This window comes from Phyllopteryx taeniolatus, chromosome 11 (assembly GCF_024500385.1).
Source record: "Phyllopteryx taeniolatus isolate TA_2022b chromosome 11, UOR_Ptae_1.2, whole genome shotgun sequence".
In the NCBI taxonomy this organism is placed as follows: domain Eukaryota; kingdom Metazoa; phylum Chordata; class Actinopteri; order Syngnathiformes; family Syngnathidae; genus Phyllopteryx; species Phyllopteryx taeniolatus.
In genome coordinates this window covers 25,181,102-25,196,519 of record NC_084512.1, presented here as the reverse complement: position 1 = coordinate 25,196,519, position 15,418 = coordinate 25,181,102, and the positions used below count along the sequence as shown (strand labels likewise).

Here is a 15,418-nt window from a genome sequence, read left to right as displayed (position 1 = left end):
AAAGAGGTACCAGAGCCCAAGCCGTGTGTGGAGACGAGCCCAACTATATCTAGTCGGAACTTCTCAACCTCACACACCAGCTCGGGCTCCTTCCCTGCCAGAGAGGTGACATTTCACGTCCCTAGGTACCTGCCTTCGGCCACCGCCCAGCTCACACCGCACCCGACCCCTATTGCCCCTCCCACAGGTGGTGAGCCCAAGGCAAGGAGGACCCACGTTACCCTTTCGGGCTTTGCCCGGCCAGGCTCCATGGGTGAAGGCCCGGACACCAGGCGCTCGCCTTCGAGCCCCACCTCCAGGCCTAGCTTCAGAGGGGGGCCCCAGTGACCTGTGTACGGGCAAGGGAAACCTAGATCCATATATTTTGTTTTTCATAGGGGTTTTTGGAGCCGTGCTTTGTCTGGTCCTTCACCTAGGACCTGTTTGCCATGGGTGACCCTACCAGGGGCGTGAAGCCTCAGACAACTTAGCTCCTAGGATCATTGGGACACACAAACCCCTCCACCACGATAAGGTGACGGCTCAAGGAGAGCGAAATGTCAGTATGTTGAGGGTAAGAGCGCATCAGCATCATATTGAAAAAATGGACTATGAATTTGTTTTTGGACTGGTGAACTTAGCTCAAAATTTTGAACATTGAACTAGTTTGCAAAGAAAATGAACTCTCCCAACACTGATCCTGTATTATTTCACATTGTAATATATATTGCAGGTTAAAAAACTTTTTTGCAATGTCATTTTTTTCCTATATATATATATATATATATATATATATATATATATATCCCTGGCCCCGCCTGTGTGGAGTTTGCATGTTCTACCCGTGCCTGCGTGGGTTTTCTCCGGGTGCTCCGGTTTCCTCCCACATCCCCCCAAAAACAATATGCGTGGTAGGTCGATTGAAGACTCTAAATTGCCCCTCGGTGTGAATGTGAGTGCGAATGGTTGTTTGTTTATGTGTGCACAGCAATAGGCTGGCGACCGGTTCAGGGTGTACCCCGCCTCCTGCCCGATGATAGCTGGGATAGGCTCCAGCAGTCCGCGACCGGAGTGAGGATAAGATGGGGAAAAAATAAATAAAAATTATATATATATATATATATATATATATATATATATATATATATATATAACAGTATTGTTTGACGCAATTGTGCACAGACGTGAACGCTTGATTTCCAGAATTGACGTAACGGTAACTCATTCCAGGTATACGTCACGTTTTACAGTTTCTCGCAAAATGAAAATGTATGTTCACTTATGATGTCGTACTCCCTCCAGCCTGCAGCGTTCCTACTTCGACTTCCTTTTCCGACGTATATTTGTATGTCGTCGTGACCGGGAGTCAAGCTCGAAACGAGAAGGACGCAGCGCAATAGTGTTGGACCGCGGCCCGCAGACGGCGCTTCCTTTCAGCGGGTTGACCTCCTCGCACTCGGCTCCCGCGAACAAGGATGTAGGCTGGAGCTCGCGAGGACGAGCTCGGATTTCGGCATCGGCCAAAGTGCTTTCGGCACGGAGACGGCACGTTGGGATGAAGAGCACCTTCCGGTCGGTTGGAACTCTTTGAAACGGGAGATTTGGCCCGCACAGCGGAACGACGCGAAGATGAAGCGGCTCGCCGTGGTTAGCAGGCACAATGGCCTCGTCGCTCCGCTGCGGAACAACAACTCGGGAGCTTCGAGCATCGTCCCGACGCCCCAAAGGAGAGCTGCTTCCACCTGCGCCAGTGAGGGGAAGGAGTGCTTACTGAGCGCTAATCGATGCCCCGCCGTCAAACCCGAGCTGGTTTGCAAGTGGACGGGCCGGATTTCCTCCAGGCAGAGGTTCGGGCGGACGGCCGCGTACGTCTGCGAGCAAACTTTCAGCTCCATGCGCGACCTCGTCGACCACGTCAACGCTGAGCACGTCGCGACGGGGCTCGACGCGCTCACTCACGTCTGCATGTGGGACGAATGTGTGCGCGAGGGGAAGGCGTTTAAAGCCAAATATAAACTTATCAACCATATCCGCGTGCACACCGGGGAGAAGCCCTTTCTGTGTGCGTTTCCCAACTGCGGCAAGATGTTTGCACGATCCGAGAACCTCAAGATCCACACTCGCACGCATACCGGTAGGATGAACGGTTCTCTTTCCATTCCGTTGTCGTTGTGCGATGAGCGCCGCGCGGAATCAAAAGGCAATCCGAACGTGGAGCATCTGCGCCGTCTTCCAAATGGCACGGTTCACCCGTGATTAGCATACGTCCTTTGCCCTTAAAAAAAAACAAAAAAAAACAAAGACATCATCGTTCATAATTGGAATGGTATTTTTGATACAAGCTGCGGCTTTGTGTTTCGAGACGGGAACAAGTCATGAAAATGCTTTTGCAGTGAACCTTCGCTTTCCGATCTTTGCGCAGACAAATAGCTGTGCTGCTAATGGCAAAGCAACGCAACAGTAACTTCCCGTTTGCGATCTTCCAGGAGTTGTTCGAATGAAATTCATTTGTTCGGTCCCTGCGCAATCATCTATTCCGATGGGGTAAAGTGTTAAAGTGTACATTTTGGAGATGATTTAAAGGTGAAGTATGTCATACTCAAAATGCTGGAAAGATTGGATGGAGCCCCCCTCCCCCTCCCTCCGTGTCTCTGGCCGAAGCCACGCCCCTCCTCGACGTGCACGCGCACGTCGCCAGCTGGCCTTCCCGTGGTCACCGAATCGCACGTTTACCGTTTCCAGCATGTCTCTTTCACCGGTAAGTCAAAAGAGCAAAAAGAGATGTTGTCCTACTGAGCTTTTATTGGCAAATTAACTCGAGGCATTGTAGTTAAACATTTGATTGATGAGCCACCGCTTATTTAGCAACAACTCGGTTTGATAAAAGCTAGAAATATCAATACTCCACATTGTAGTAGAGGAAATGTCAGGTGAATTAATCCTATCCTTTGTTGTTCAGAGTTGGCAAGAGGAGGCGCGCATGGCTATTTGTGACCCCGACCGCAAACCTGTACCCAATATGAGGCGGGGTCGCAGTCACGCGGCGGAGGACGGGGGTCGTGCCTCAATCAATGGCGCTGTTGAAGAGGTGAAGAAGCTCCAACCGCCGCGCACCAGGTGGTAGGCCATGCGCTGCGTAATAACAACACCATTTGTATGGGCAAATGCACGCGCGCTCTCCTAGGAACTGGAAATCACAATTTTGTGTCAACTTCCATTACTCTTGGCGAACTTTCCAAATTGTAATAAATGTATTGTTGAGCTATTGAAAAATAAATGTGTTCCTACCCAACCACTCTCTTACAGACACTTTTTTTTTCCCTTGACCTCTGATTTCTAAAGTTGTTATCCAACAATTTGTTGTGCACCGGTAAATGTAATATGGTGATCCAATTTATTCTTGATATGGTTTCAAATGTATGTACAGCATGTTATTTCATTAGAGATTTTCTTTGATGGAAAGGTATGAGGGACTTAAAAATATAAAATATAAAATATATATATACACCTTATTATTTTTTTTAACAGCTTTTATTTTACATCAGAAAGAATAGGTGGTATATTTGTAAGAAATCTTATCACGATCATTCCTTGCTTTACGGGAAAGAGTTGGCAGAATGAGTTTACAGTGCGATTAGGCTATTTCTGAGACAAACCCCGACGCCATGTTGACATCCCGGATGAGAAACTCTTCCCGCGGCCCCTTCAGCCACTGATCAACCATTATCGGTGTGTCTGCCATAATTGCTGACCTTCCACTCATGAACACCTGGTTCTCGAACCAGGGAGTTTTAAGTCTCGTCCTGCCTTCGGAGAGAGCAAAAGACAATTCTGTCATGCTGCTTATCGCCAATACGTAGTGTGGCAACATGAAGCTTTGGGAGCCGGGAACAGGGTGGTCATCCCAAGCTGTGTTGTGTGGAAAATCAGAGACCGCAAGCCTGATCCCGAAGGACAATTATATATATATATATATATATATATATATATATAAATAGAGGAGGATTTGGACAAAGCAGAGAACACATTTTGCGCTTTTCATATTTTTAAAGCGTCGTTCCAGAAAAAGTTTGCATATGCTGTGTATATATATATATATATATATATATATATATATTTATCTTTTTGCACCTCATTCTTTACAATGAATGTCTGCACTTTTACCTATACCATTTCAGAATAATGAAATCGTTATAAATAAATAACTGAAAATGTATAGTGCCCTCTCCTTTAAAATTACAACTCAGAAATCAAAGTGTTACATTTCATCAATAGCAATGCTTGATGACGCTCGTTCATACATTACATATTGAATGTACACTAACGGTTTTAGAAAGTTGTAGTACACCCCAATTTTTCCAGTTTTTTATTTTATTCATGCAGTTCAAGTTCACATTTTACGCTGAAAGCACAAAACAAATAACCTATTCCGGTTACAAAAGAAATCATGGAATCCCAAAAATGTATTTTCAACCTTTGATTCATTAAAGTCGCCACATTGGGCAGGTATAACAGCTAAACCCACTTGGGAGCGTCATCTCTAAAATGGAAATCAAAGATTCACAGGAAAGTTCTTCTACACTCGGATGTGCAAGTTCCCATAACTGTGTGGCTATTCATTGGACTTGAACTTCTTGACTGTCATTTCTAAGAAAGAAACTGGACAACAATTGGTGTGTTATAAAACATGTCATCGTGCTAGCAAAACAGATATCCTTTGGTTGTTCCCGTTCAAGATTTTTCAGAACACGCCAATTATTTCCAGTTTATTTCTTCCAAAAAAATACATCTGCAGTCTTGCAACAAAACCAGAAGTGGTTGCAGATGTCTTTATTCCATGCGTGGAGAATGCTGCAATCTTTTTGCCGTCCTGCCTAAAATATTAATTTGTGGGATGTAAGGTTTTGGTTTGTGCTGAGAGTTTCAAATTTAAACAAACAAACAAACAAACACTTGAAAGGCATTTAAAAAAAAAAAGAGATCAGTTACTTACGGCATGAATGTTTTTCCCCACACGTTTTTGGATCCATGCCACGTCCAAGGAATGAAGAACACCACTGTCGTCGTATTTCCCAGAATCTGGTCATGCAGAAACTAAACCATTAACTTACCATAAACCAAAAATGGCTAGTCATAATCCTGTGTTTATTGTTGAGTGTGGAATAACAGCAAATTGTCAATCAAATCAATGTAATGACTCCACCTACTGAAGAGGGCCGAAATTTGTGTGTGAACGTCCGTGCAGAATTCCTTGAGGTTAGCCTCTTCATGGAGGGTCTCGAATGTTCTCACAAAGCCCTCCTTCTCCACGACAACAGAATTTCTTGAAGTTTCACGCTTGTCAATGTTCAGTCATTCATTATTCATCTTCTGTACAGCTTATCCTCACTAGGGTCGTGTCCGTGCTGGAGCCTATCCCAGCAGACCCCGGGCGAGAAGCGGGACACACCCTGAACTGGTCGCCAGCCAATCGCAGGGCACATATAAAAAAAACAACCACTTGCACTCAATTTGCAATTTGGAGTCTTCAGTTAACCTACCATTCAAGTTTTTTGGGGGGGATGTGGGAGGAAACCGGAGTACTCGGAGAAAATCCACACAGTGACAGAAAGAACATGCAAACTCCACACAGGCGAGACCGGATTTGAACTCTAGTCCTCAGAACTGTGAGGCAGACGCGCTAACCAGTCGCGCACTGTGCCGCCCTTGTCAATGTTGAACATACTTATTATATTTTTTGAGTCATTCTCCATGGCAGTGATGAATACAGTGGATGGATGTGGATTTCCTTTGCCCCGACGTGGGTCCCCCTCTGGAGGTGGGGCTCGAGGGCACGCGCGTGGTGGGGCCCGACCTGGCACAGCCCAAAAGGGTAACGTGGGTACCCCTTCCCATAGGCTCACCACCTGTGGGAGGGGCCATAGGATTCAGATGCAGTGTGAGCTGAGCGGTGAACGAGAGCCGATCCACGGCTACAGAAGCTGGCTCTAGGGACGTGGAATGTCACCTCTCTGGCAGGGAAGGAGCCTGAGTTGGTGTGTGAGGTTGAGAAGTTCTGACTAGATATAGTCGGGCTTGCCTCCACACATGGCTTGGGCTCTGGAACCAGTCCTTTTGAGAGGGGTTGGACTCTCTTCCACGGTGAGAGGCGGAGAGCAGGTGTGGGTATACTTATTGGCCCCCCGGCTCGGCGCCTGTACATTGGGATTCACCCCGGTGGACGAGAGGGTAGCCTCCCTCCGCCTTTGGGTGGGGGGACGGTTCCTTACTTTTGTTTGTGCCTATGCACCAAACAGCAGTTCAGAGTACCCACCCTTTTTGGAGTCTTTGGAGGGAGTGCTGGAGAGCGCTCCCGCTGGGGACACCATCGTTCTGCTGGGGGACTTCAATACTCACGTGGGCAATGACAGTGTCACCTGGAAGGGCGTGATTGGGAGGAGCGGCTCCCCCGATCAGAACCCGAGTGGTGTTCTGTTATGGGACTTCTGTGCTCACCCCGGATTGAACCTGAACCGAATCTATTGGTGGACACCAGCGGTGAGGGATGGTGTCAAGCTGAAGAAGGAGTCCTATCGGGCTTTTTTGGCCTGTGGGACTCCTGAGGCAGCTGATGGGTTACCGGCTGGCCAAGCGGAATGCAGCTTCGGTGGTCGCTGAGGCAAAAATTTCCGGCGTCTCAGGAAGGGGAAGCAGTATACCATCAACACTGTGTATAGTGAGGATGGGGCACTGCTGACCTCGACTGAGGACGTCGTGAGCCGGTGGGGAGAATACTTCGAAGACCTCCACATTTCCACCGACACGCCTTCCATGAGGAAGCAGAGACTGGGGTCTCTGAGGCGGGCTCTCCTATCTCTGGGGTTGAGGTCACCGAGGTGGTTAAAAAGCTCTTTGGTGGCAAGGCCCCGGGGTTGGATGAGATTCACCTGGAGTTCCTAAAGGCTCTGCGCCGCTGTCCTAGTTGACACGCCTCTGCAACAATGCGTCATCGTCTTCATCTTCTCAGTCAATGCTAGTGAAAGAGTAGGTAGATACAGTATAGTATAGTCTACATCCATCCATCTTCTGCACTGCTTTATCCTCACAAGGGTCGCCGGCGTGTTGGAGCCTATCCCAGCTATCTACGGGGGAGAGGCGGGGTACACCATGACCTGGTCGCCAGCCAATCGCAGGGCACATATAAACAAACAACCATCCGCACTCACATTCACACCTACGGCCAATTTAGAGTCTTCAATCATCCTACCATGCATGTTTTTGGGATGTGGGAGGAAACCGGAGTGCCTGGAGAAAACCCACGCAGGCACGGAGAGAACATGCAAACTCCACACAGGCAAAAGCATGTCTTTGTGCGCGTTCTTCTTCGTCTGGTGTCTTAGCGTTGGTCATGTCGATCGCCTGAGTTCCTTCAAATTTAATTTGTTCAAGCAAATTCGAATTTGCTGTTTGAAAAGCTTAAAAATCACAATTTGGCTGTTGTAACTGCCGGCGGCAGGTGATACCTGTCATTATGTCATTAGTTTGCAGCAAAGCAGCGTGTTTGGTTGAGTATCTGCGATGGCGGACTTGGCGTAGCGAGGATGCTGTCACGGACGTGGGACCTGCTTGACCGGTCCGCTCTCACTGTGTCGACCATCGTTCGTTTCATGCATGGTGCAACGTGGGCGGGTGCTTGTGTGACCCCTGCCCCCTTTCGCTACGTGAGGTACACAACAAAGGAGAAATCCGAGTTAAGCTTGCGCAGGAAGGAATAATATAAAGAGTGGCGGCCAAGGCGAGCCACAGAAAGATCAAACGACAAGCAGAAAAACGCAGAGGAGAAGAGAGAGGCTGGGAACCAGCACAGAAGGAATTGTACATCATAAGTGGTCACTGCAGGTGCAACAGAAGAGTCAGGTCTAAGGCATTGCCTGGGAAACGAAAGGGTGGGTGGGGTGGGTAAAATGGCACTGAGGTGCACTTTGCTCGGTGTAGAGAAGAAGTCTTTTTTTGTAAAGATGTCATCGGGCTGCGGTATTGGTAGGGCGGTGCATCAAGGAGTCCCAGGGGATAGCAATGGTGAAAATTTTGACATTTTCAGGGGTCTCCGCACCTGTGCATAAATCTTGCGCCTAGTGCAGTCAATTAATGGCATGAAACGACTTAGCAGATCTTGTCCAATGAGCAAAGGTATTGACTTGACAGGTGACACGAAGACAGATGAATTATGGAATACAGCCCAATTGCCCAATGTAAATAGACAAACGAGTTTAATTGGGTGTTCACGAGGGCAAAGTGGTAAATTGTCATTTTGCAGTGTTGGAGATTGAGCATCCGACCCCCCTGCTGTAATTGGTCACGCAGTAAATCAAACACGTCCTCGGACATAACTGTGATGTCTGCTGCAGTGTCCACGAGTCCATCATATTGAAACGTAGGTTCAAGTGTGGTTGTCAAGTCAAGACGCGTCATTCATGGTGAGATTACCTAGAAGACGCCGAAATGGCCGTTTGTCTTTTTTGTTTGACTGGTCGCTGGAGTCATTCAGTGAGTCACAGGACATGACGTCACGTGGAATTTTCCCATCAAGCTGCGTATTGGCCTGAACGTCCACAAGTCTCCATCCAAGGTTCGCGTTGACCGAACCGTGTGTTCGAACAAAGAAAAGGGGAGGGGTGGCAGGGCAGAGCCCTGCCTAGGTAATCCTCAGCATGAGGAACAGGAGCCAAGAAGCAGGACACAATAAGAGCAAGACCCAAGAGAGCGAGGAGAGGCGGGAGTCAAAGGTTAAATAACCAGGGGGCGTGTCTAAGGGACGGAGAAACTGGAGGAAGACCATGCCCATCGACTTGAATTTCAGTCTACACTTTTAGCCATATAAACGGTGTAAAAATCATGTATTAATATAAAATACTCCCAACTTTGTACTCTTACTCATAGATCAAGCATATAGAATGATTATTTAAACTTTAGTCTTGGCAATTCAACTGCTTACGGTTCAATAACAATTCATACTGTTTGGCTTCAAATCAAGAAGAGCAGTTCTCAAGTCTTGCAGCTGGACGTGTAAAGCTGAAACAACGAAACAGACGTCAAGGCATACATTTAGAATATTTCTGCAGAGTTCGTGAAATATCAAAACAGACATTTATCTTCAGTTAAAGACACTTCAAATGAAAGTCCACACATTGCAGTAACTCCTTCTCTTGGTACTTAAGAACGCAGATGAAAACTGGACAATTTTGGTTATTTGTGTACGTACAAACACAGACAAAAATCCATTGTGTGACGAACTCAATCCAGGATGAAGATTCGGTCAGTGCAGCCGAGCCAACGCGGCAACATGTCGCTCACAAAGTCGTAGAGGGGCTTATTGACTTTGGCTCTTTCACGCAGTCCAAACAGACGCAGATTCCTTCTTCCCCTCTTCTCGAAATATTCGGTTTTGGATTTAAGGTAGGCTAACCATTTTGCAGCTGTGGCTAATGCAGCTTGAGTCTTGCAAAGCTCTTCTTCTGCGGTTGCTATGCATCTTTCTGCTTCTCCTATGCATGTTGAATTGGAGGTAATATGTCTCTCAGCGTTTGTCATCTTACTTTCAATCGCCTCAATATAGTTCGCCACACTTTGATCCAAAGTCAGAGCGAAGAGCTTTAACTTCGCCAATACATTTGCTACATTAGCCATGCTGTCAGCTTCTGTGGCTATGTTCGGCGGAGAAGTTGTAGAAGTAGTTTTCCTATTTATCTTGCGTGCTCGGGTAAATATCTCACACGGTTTCGTTGCAGGAGGCTTTGACATATTCACCACCACCCGAGTGGCTCAAGAAGTTAGGTGCATATGTGGCTTTTAAGTTGTAATTTTAGTTTGGTTGTGTAGAACTTTAAGGCTAAGCTGCCATCTTGGTCAGTGTCTCGCGAGAACCCATCTATCAGCAATGTTATTTGTTTGCAAAATAGAATCAAAATCAGAATCATCTTTATTTGCCAAGTATGTCAGAAACACACAAGGAATTTGTCTGCGGTAGTTGGAGCCACTCGAGTACGACAACAAACAGCCATTTTGACAAAAAATACTTTTGAGACATAAAAACATTAAAACACACTACGGAGAGTCACTGAGCAATGAAAGGTTATGGGTAATGTGGTAATACTGATACAATAATTTTTTTGTTTGAGGGGGTCCTCTAGAGATTTAGAGCAGTTTGAAATGACAAGTAGATCGATAACCTGGGACAGTGAGAATAGTGCAAAATGGTGCAGAGACTTCTGAAGCACGTGAGAGGCCAGTATTGGTCAACAACGGATATGCAAGTAGTGCAGAGTGACGGGACCACTACAGTGAGTGCACGACTGATGTAGAAGTGTACCGACAGAGATGTGACAACAATCCGACGATTTTTTTGCCAGTCTTGATTGTCCGTTGCAGTCGGAGGTTGTCCTTTTTTGTGGCAGCACTGAACCAGACTGTGATGGACGACATATAGGGATGAGTACCATTAAGATTAGAATGATACAACTACTCTTAACGATACTGTTTATCGATCCGATATTTAAAGGGTATTCTTATTGATACGTTTTTTTTTTTTCCTGAAAAACAAACCGCATATCAGAATTAACACTGCTATATTATTATTTTTAAATAAATTAACTTGTCTTGCAACTGCAACAACTTGAATGTAATATAGCAAAGAAATAAAAACAATGATTTACAGAAAAAGAAATGTCTTGAACAAATCACTATTAAACTGTTAAACATAAACAATTATTTAGTGCTAAAGAAAACTGGTATCGAGCTGTTGCAAGCGAAAGACAAACTATTGCTGCCTCGTCTTCCAGCAGGACTAGCGTTCAGGCAGTCGAAAATCGTACCTTTCTCCACTTGAATCTCCTGCACTTTTGCTAAATGTTTGTTAAGCTGGCTTGTTGGAGATATACTTCCGTATTGCTTGCGTAAAAGCGTTGAAATGATTGATTACGTTTGGAGCAACGTGCATTGTCTCCATCAACCTTTGAATATGCCACCACAAGAAAAAACAAACTTTTAAATTATTGGAACGGTTGGATTGCAAGTAAATCATTGAGTAGATTTTATATAATACAGTACGACGAATCACATTTTAATATGATTGGAGAGCACTACTTGGGCACGGGAAGGAGGCAACCGTGCCTCCCGCGGATGGCACTGGAGTGGGGCGAGACGGCTCGCCTCCGATTGTGAAAATGCTTCGAAGATGAATATCTTCATTTTATTGCAAGTTAGAAACGTCGGAGAAGTAGAAGTAACTGATACAAAATAACGTTAATATAGCCTAAATAAATCGAAAATAAATTGAAGTAATCTCTCCAAGACCGTTAACAGAACTGTTAAGAGTGGAGTTTATGCCTAGATCAGACTACAGGATTTTAGCCCCGATATTGGCCCGATTAGCTATCGCGGGCGATTTCCCAGATTCCCAGATTTTGTCGGGAACGACAAAACTTCTTGTAGTGAGACAATAATCCACGACCAAAGATTTGGCCCAACGATAGCCCTACGACACCAAAATGTCTAGCATGTTTGATTTTTTGGGGATATCTTCTGTGTAGTGTGACATATCAGAATCAGAATCATCTTTATTTGCCATGTCAGAAACACAGAAGGAATTTGCCTCCGGTAGTTGGAGCCGCTCGAGTACGACAACAGACAGTCAATTGACAAACAAACCTTTGAGACAGATATGCAAATAGTGCAGCGTGGCGAGACTACTACAGTGAGTGCACGAGTAACAAGACAAGATATTGCCAGCATGATGCAATGGAATTGTAAGTTAACAATCAACGACATCTCTCCAACAACGCACCTCAACGTCGACCAATAGGATTGCGTATTGTGACTGGTGCTTCTCCTCCCGTGCTTGCCCTTGTCAACATTTATTCATGTGCACGAACCAATGTTTACCGAAGCTTGAGAGCATGATTCGACAGACACAAACGTTAGTGCTAGCACTAGCTTGCTAGGCTTCATAACATTATGTTGCCTGCTTCCAATCCGTATCGTATTAAAATTATGTAAACATACCTCAAGGTCTTCTTGAATGGACAGCCCACGCCCGAGCACCGGTGACGACACCATGCAGTTCCCCTTTTTGTTATGTTTTTCCCCAACACAAGACAATACATTGGCGCGAGCCATTGTTGCTATCGTCGCCATGGTAACAGGTGTATCCGGCGAGCTGTTTTTTTTTTTTGATCCTCCTCTTCGATTCTTTGATTCTTTGATTCGACAAATTAAGCCCAGTGATCGTAAAAGACGGGATACGGTGCTATCGGAATAAATGTCGAGTCGTGTCGCCACTGTTTGCCCGAGATACGGCAAGATTGTATGGCAGTAGTCTGACATATTTGTCTGGTCGTCTGATCCAGGCATTATCAAGACTCCGGTCTTTCAAAATTTAGCCCCGGGGCTCGGTGCCCATCCATAGCCACGTACCATATCATTCTATTTTTTTCTTATTCTGTGTTGCAAAAAGAAACATTTTTACCTTGTCATTAAATGAATAAAATTATTTATAAATTAGAATAGCATCAGGCTGCAGCATAAAAATAGGTCTAAGTATTGGCCTTAGTTCCGTTGACACACACAAAGCCATATTCAGAACTTATAAATCAATGTTATCTGTTTTACTTTGGGATCATTGAAAAACAGTATGATTGTGAGTTCTGTTTGTGTTGCAGGTGAGAAACCATTCCAGTGTGAGTTTTGTGAGCGACGCTTTGCCAATAGCAGTGACCGTAAGAAGCATTCACAAGTCCACAGTTCTTCAAAACCCTATGACTGTAAGGCCCTGGGCTGTACCAAGTCCTATACACATCCAAGCTCTTTGCGCAAGCACATGAAAGTCCACATCAAATCATCACCTACCTCTGAACCCTACAGCATGAATAACTCCATCCAACAACACCAAGAACCGCATCCTCTTCTTGAACCACTTGATCTTAAAATTAACCACTTGTCACCATCATTCAGCAATAAAAACACAAGTTTTGACATTGATAATAACACAGCCAACAAATTAAACGACAGCCTACAGCCTAGTTCATCTCCATCGGCAATGCCTTTGGACCTATCTCTCTCGGGACTGAAGAGTCAGCTGGCCCAGCAGCAGCAGACTCACAGAACCCCAGGAAGGAGCCAGCTGTCATTCATCCCAGCCATACCTGAGTTGCCTAACATTAAGGAGTGGTATGTCTGTACCAGAACTACAACACCAAACTTTCCTCTTTCTCACCCAGAGGACATCAAATCGGAACCAAGTGACGAGGAGGATTATGTCACGTAATACAGTGGGACCCAGAGTGGAAGAGCTTAAAAATGGACCAATATTATCAAACCCCAAACAGAGGATCTGTGGAATTGTTCCATTTTTTTTTTTTTTTTTTTTTTTTAGGAAGCTGTGGTACGTTATTTTTGGTTCAAAGTGTCACTGATGTTAATTCCTCAAGATACCACAAGCTAGGCTTTTCTCCCGGAAAAAATAACAAGACTGTTGTTATCAACTACACTGCTATGCACATTCAATTTGTATGATAGAGATGCTTTGAATTGCCCTGATGTTTTATTTTGAATAATTATTTGGGTTTGACGATGTCAAGCCCTTTTTTTCTGGATTATTGTGTTTTATCGTGTCTCAGAATGTATTATGGGTGATTATAAATGCCTCGACTGTACAGTTTGGTCCAAAAGTATTTGAAAAGTGAAATATTTTTGCCTTTCCCTTTATACGCCACCAGAATTGATTTGAATGAAAGCAATCAAGATGTCATTGAAGTGAAGACTTTCAGATTTAATTTAAGATGTTTGACACAACAACATGGCTCGGAATTCTAAATTAATCTATACTGTATTCCAATTTTGATGGATACAATTCAATTAGGAAAATTCTATACAGTATAGCATTTGTAAAATTAAACTCCTTAGTAGTCAATGTGTGCCTGAAATCTGGTGCCTGTGGACATCATCTGGGAATTTACTTCCAGGAGATCCTTTCACTTCAGGCAACTTCCTTTGTTTGCTGTTTGTGGGTCTTGTTGACGTCATATTTGTCTTTTGTAACTGAAAAGCATGCCCTATTGGATTATGATCAAACCAGGGACTTGGAAATGAAGGAATGTTTCTTGTCGTTACCTTTAGAAAGTTATGTTCTCACTTTTTGTTTGCCAGTGATTTGGATTCTGGAATATGGAAGACTTTTTAGATGCTTAGTATCGTCTTCTCTTTCCAGTAGTCGTGGTTTGCACCTTGGCGTGTGAATCCTCTCTATTTACATTAATATAATAACAGCTCTTAGTAACGGATTTTGACATTGACACTGCTGGCTTTTGTGCAGACGGCGTGGTTTTTATTCCCAGGCAGTGTCCCAATAGCCAACCACTGCCAAGTACATATAGGTGAGTTGCGTAAGGAAGGGCATCGGCATAAAAACTATACCAAGTAAATCATGCGAGTGACCCGCTGTGGTGACCCCCGATGGAACAAGTCGAAAGTCACTACAACACCTACTGTAGCGAGCCCTTCATATTGTTACGAAAGTCTACACTTCACTAATGTCCAAAAGCTTTGCAAAATCACAAAAACTCTGGAAATCCAAATACTTCTGGCCTGAATTATTAGTGCCCAACAAGCAAAAATAGAGCAGAGAGAGTGAAGAGAAATTCTAAAGAATTCTTGTGCATTTTTAAAAATTTATCATTTTGTTCATTGAAATTTGACCCACATTTAACTGGATGTGCCCTATAAACAAATTCGATTATTATTATTTTTTTTTTAACATCTTCAACATTGAGAATCAGTGTGCATAGAAAAACATGCTTAATTTAAAAAAAAAAAAAAAAAACAGCAGTCTCAACTAATTCTGAAGCAGACCAAAAATTCTGACAGTTTTTAAACATTTACATGAATGTACAGTGCCGTGTCTGTTTTGACCCATATTTTGCACTCACGTCACAACATTTGGAAAAGCCCTTAATTTCTCTTGAAATGCAGAACATAAATGTTTGGTTCTGCACCTTAAAGTTCATTATCGTTCATTATCCATTAACTTTTTCTGACTTTAGAAAATGTCCTGTGAGTCACCAACACAGGAAAAAAAAGACCAGGACATACATCTGTATGAACCATCACGCAGTACCCTACTGCTATCTATGATATCAAAGTGCAATTAATGTGTATAATGTACATGTTTACAAAAACAACTGAAACCCAATTGAAACCTGATGCCTTGACTCAATTATTTACAATCATTTTGGTAATGTGGTTTGGGTAGTCAGAAAACATCTTTTTATAATTTTGATCAGAAAATTGCCTTAATCAGGATTTCAAAATATTGCTGCCCATGCAAATGTTGACAGTGACTTTTTTTCAAGGCGATATATTGTACCTGCTACAATATGCTAAGGCAAGTCTAATTAAGGCCACACTT

At 44.2% G+C, this 15,418-nt stretch overlaps 1 protein-coding gene across 2 annotated transcripts; it reads left to right on the top strand.

Annotated features, from left to right (window-relative positions):
* Positions 1–1,606: 1,606 nt before the first annotated feature.
* LOC133486228 (zinc finger protein ZIC 4-like) lies at positions 1,607–15,208 on the top strand. Of its 2 annotated transcripts, none has more exons than XM_061791065.1 (2): positions 1,607–2,113; positions 12,675–15,208. In XM_061791065.1, exons 1-2 carry the CDS (start codon positions 1,609–1,611, stop codon positions 13,277–13,279), a joined length of 1,110 nt encoding a protein of 369 aa, XP_061647049.1. In that variant the 5' UTR covers positions 1,607–1,608; the 3' UTR covers positions 13,280–15,208. The 2 variants fall into 2 exon arrangements, with proteins under 2 accessions (XP_061647049.1, XP_061647050.1); XM_061791066.1 differs by lacking the exon at positions 12,675–15,208 and adding an exon at positions 2,939–3,271.
* The last annotated feature ends 210 nt before the right edge of the window (positions 15,209–15,418 follow it).

What these genes read in the sequence shown, in the direction of transcription:
- LOC133486228 (XM_061791065.1), top strand. Translation starts at nt 1,609, where the DNA reads ATGAAGCGGCTCGCCGTGGTTAGCAGGCACAATGGCCTCGTCGCTCCG. An exon ending in CCACACTCGCACGCATACCG is followed by an intron (nt 2,114 to 12,674) that starts GTAGGATGAACG and finishes TTTGTGTTGCAG; the next exon opens with GTGAGAAACCATTCCAGTGT.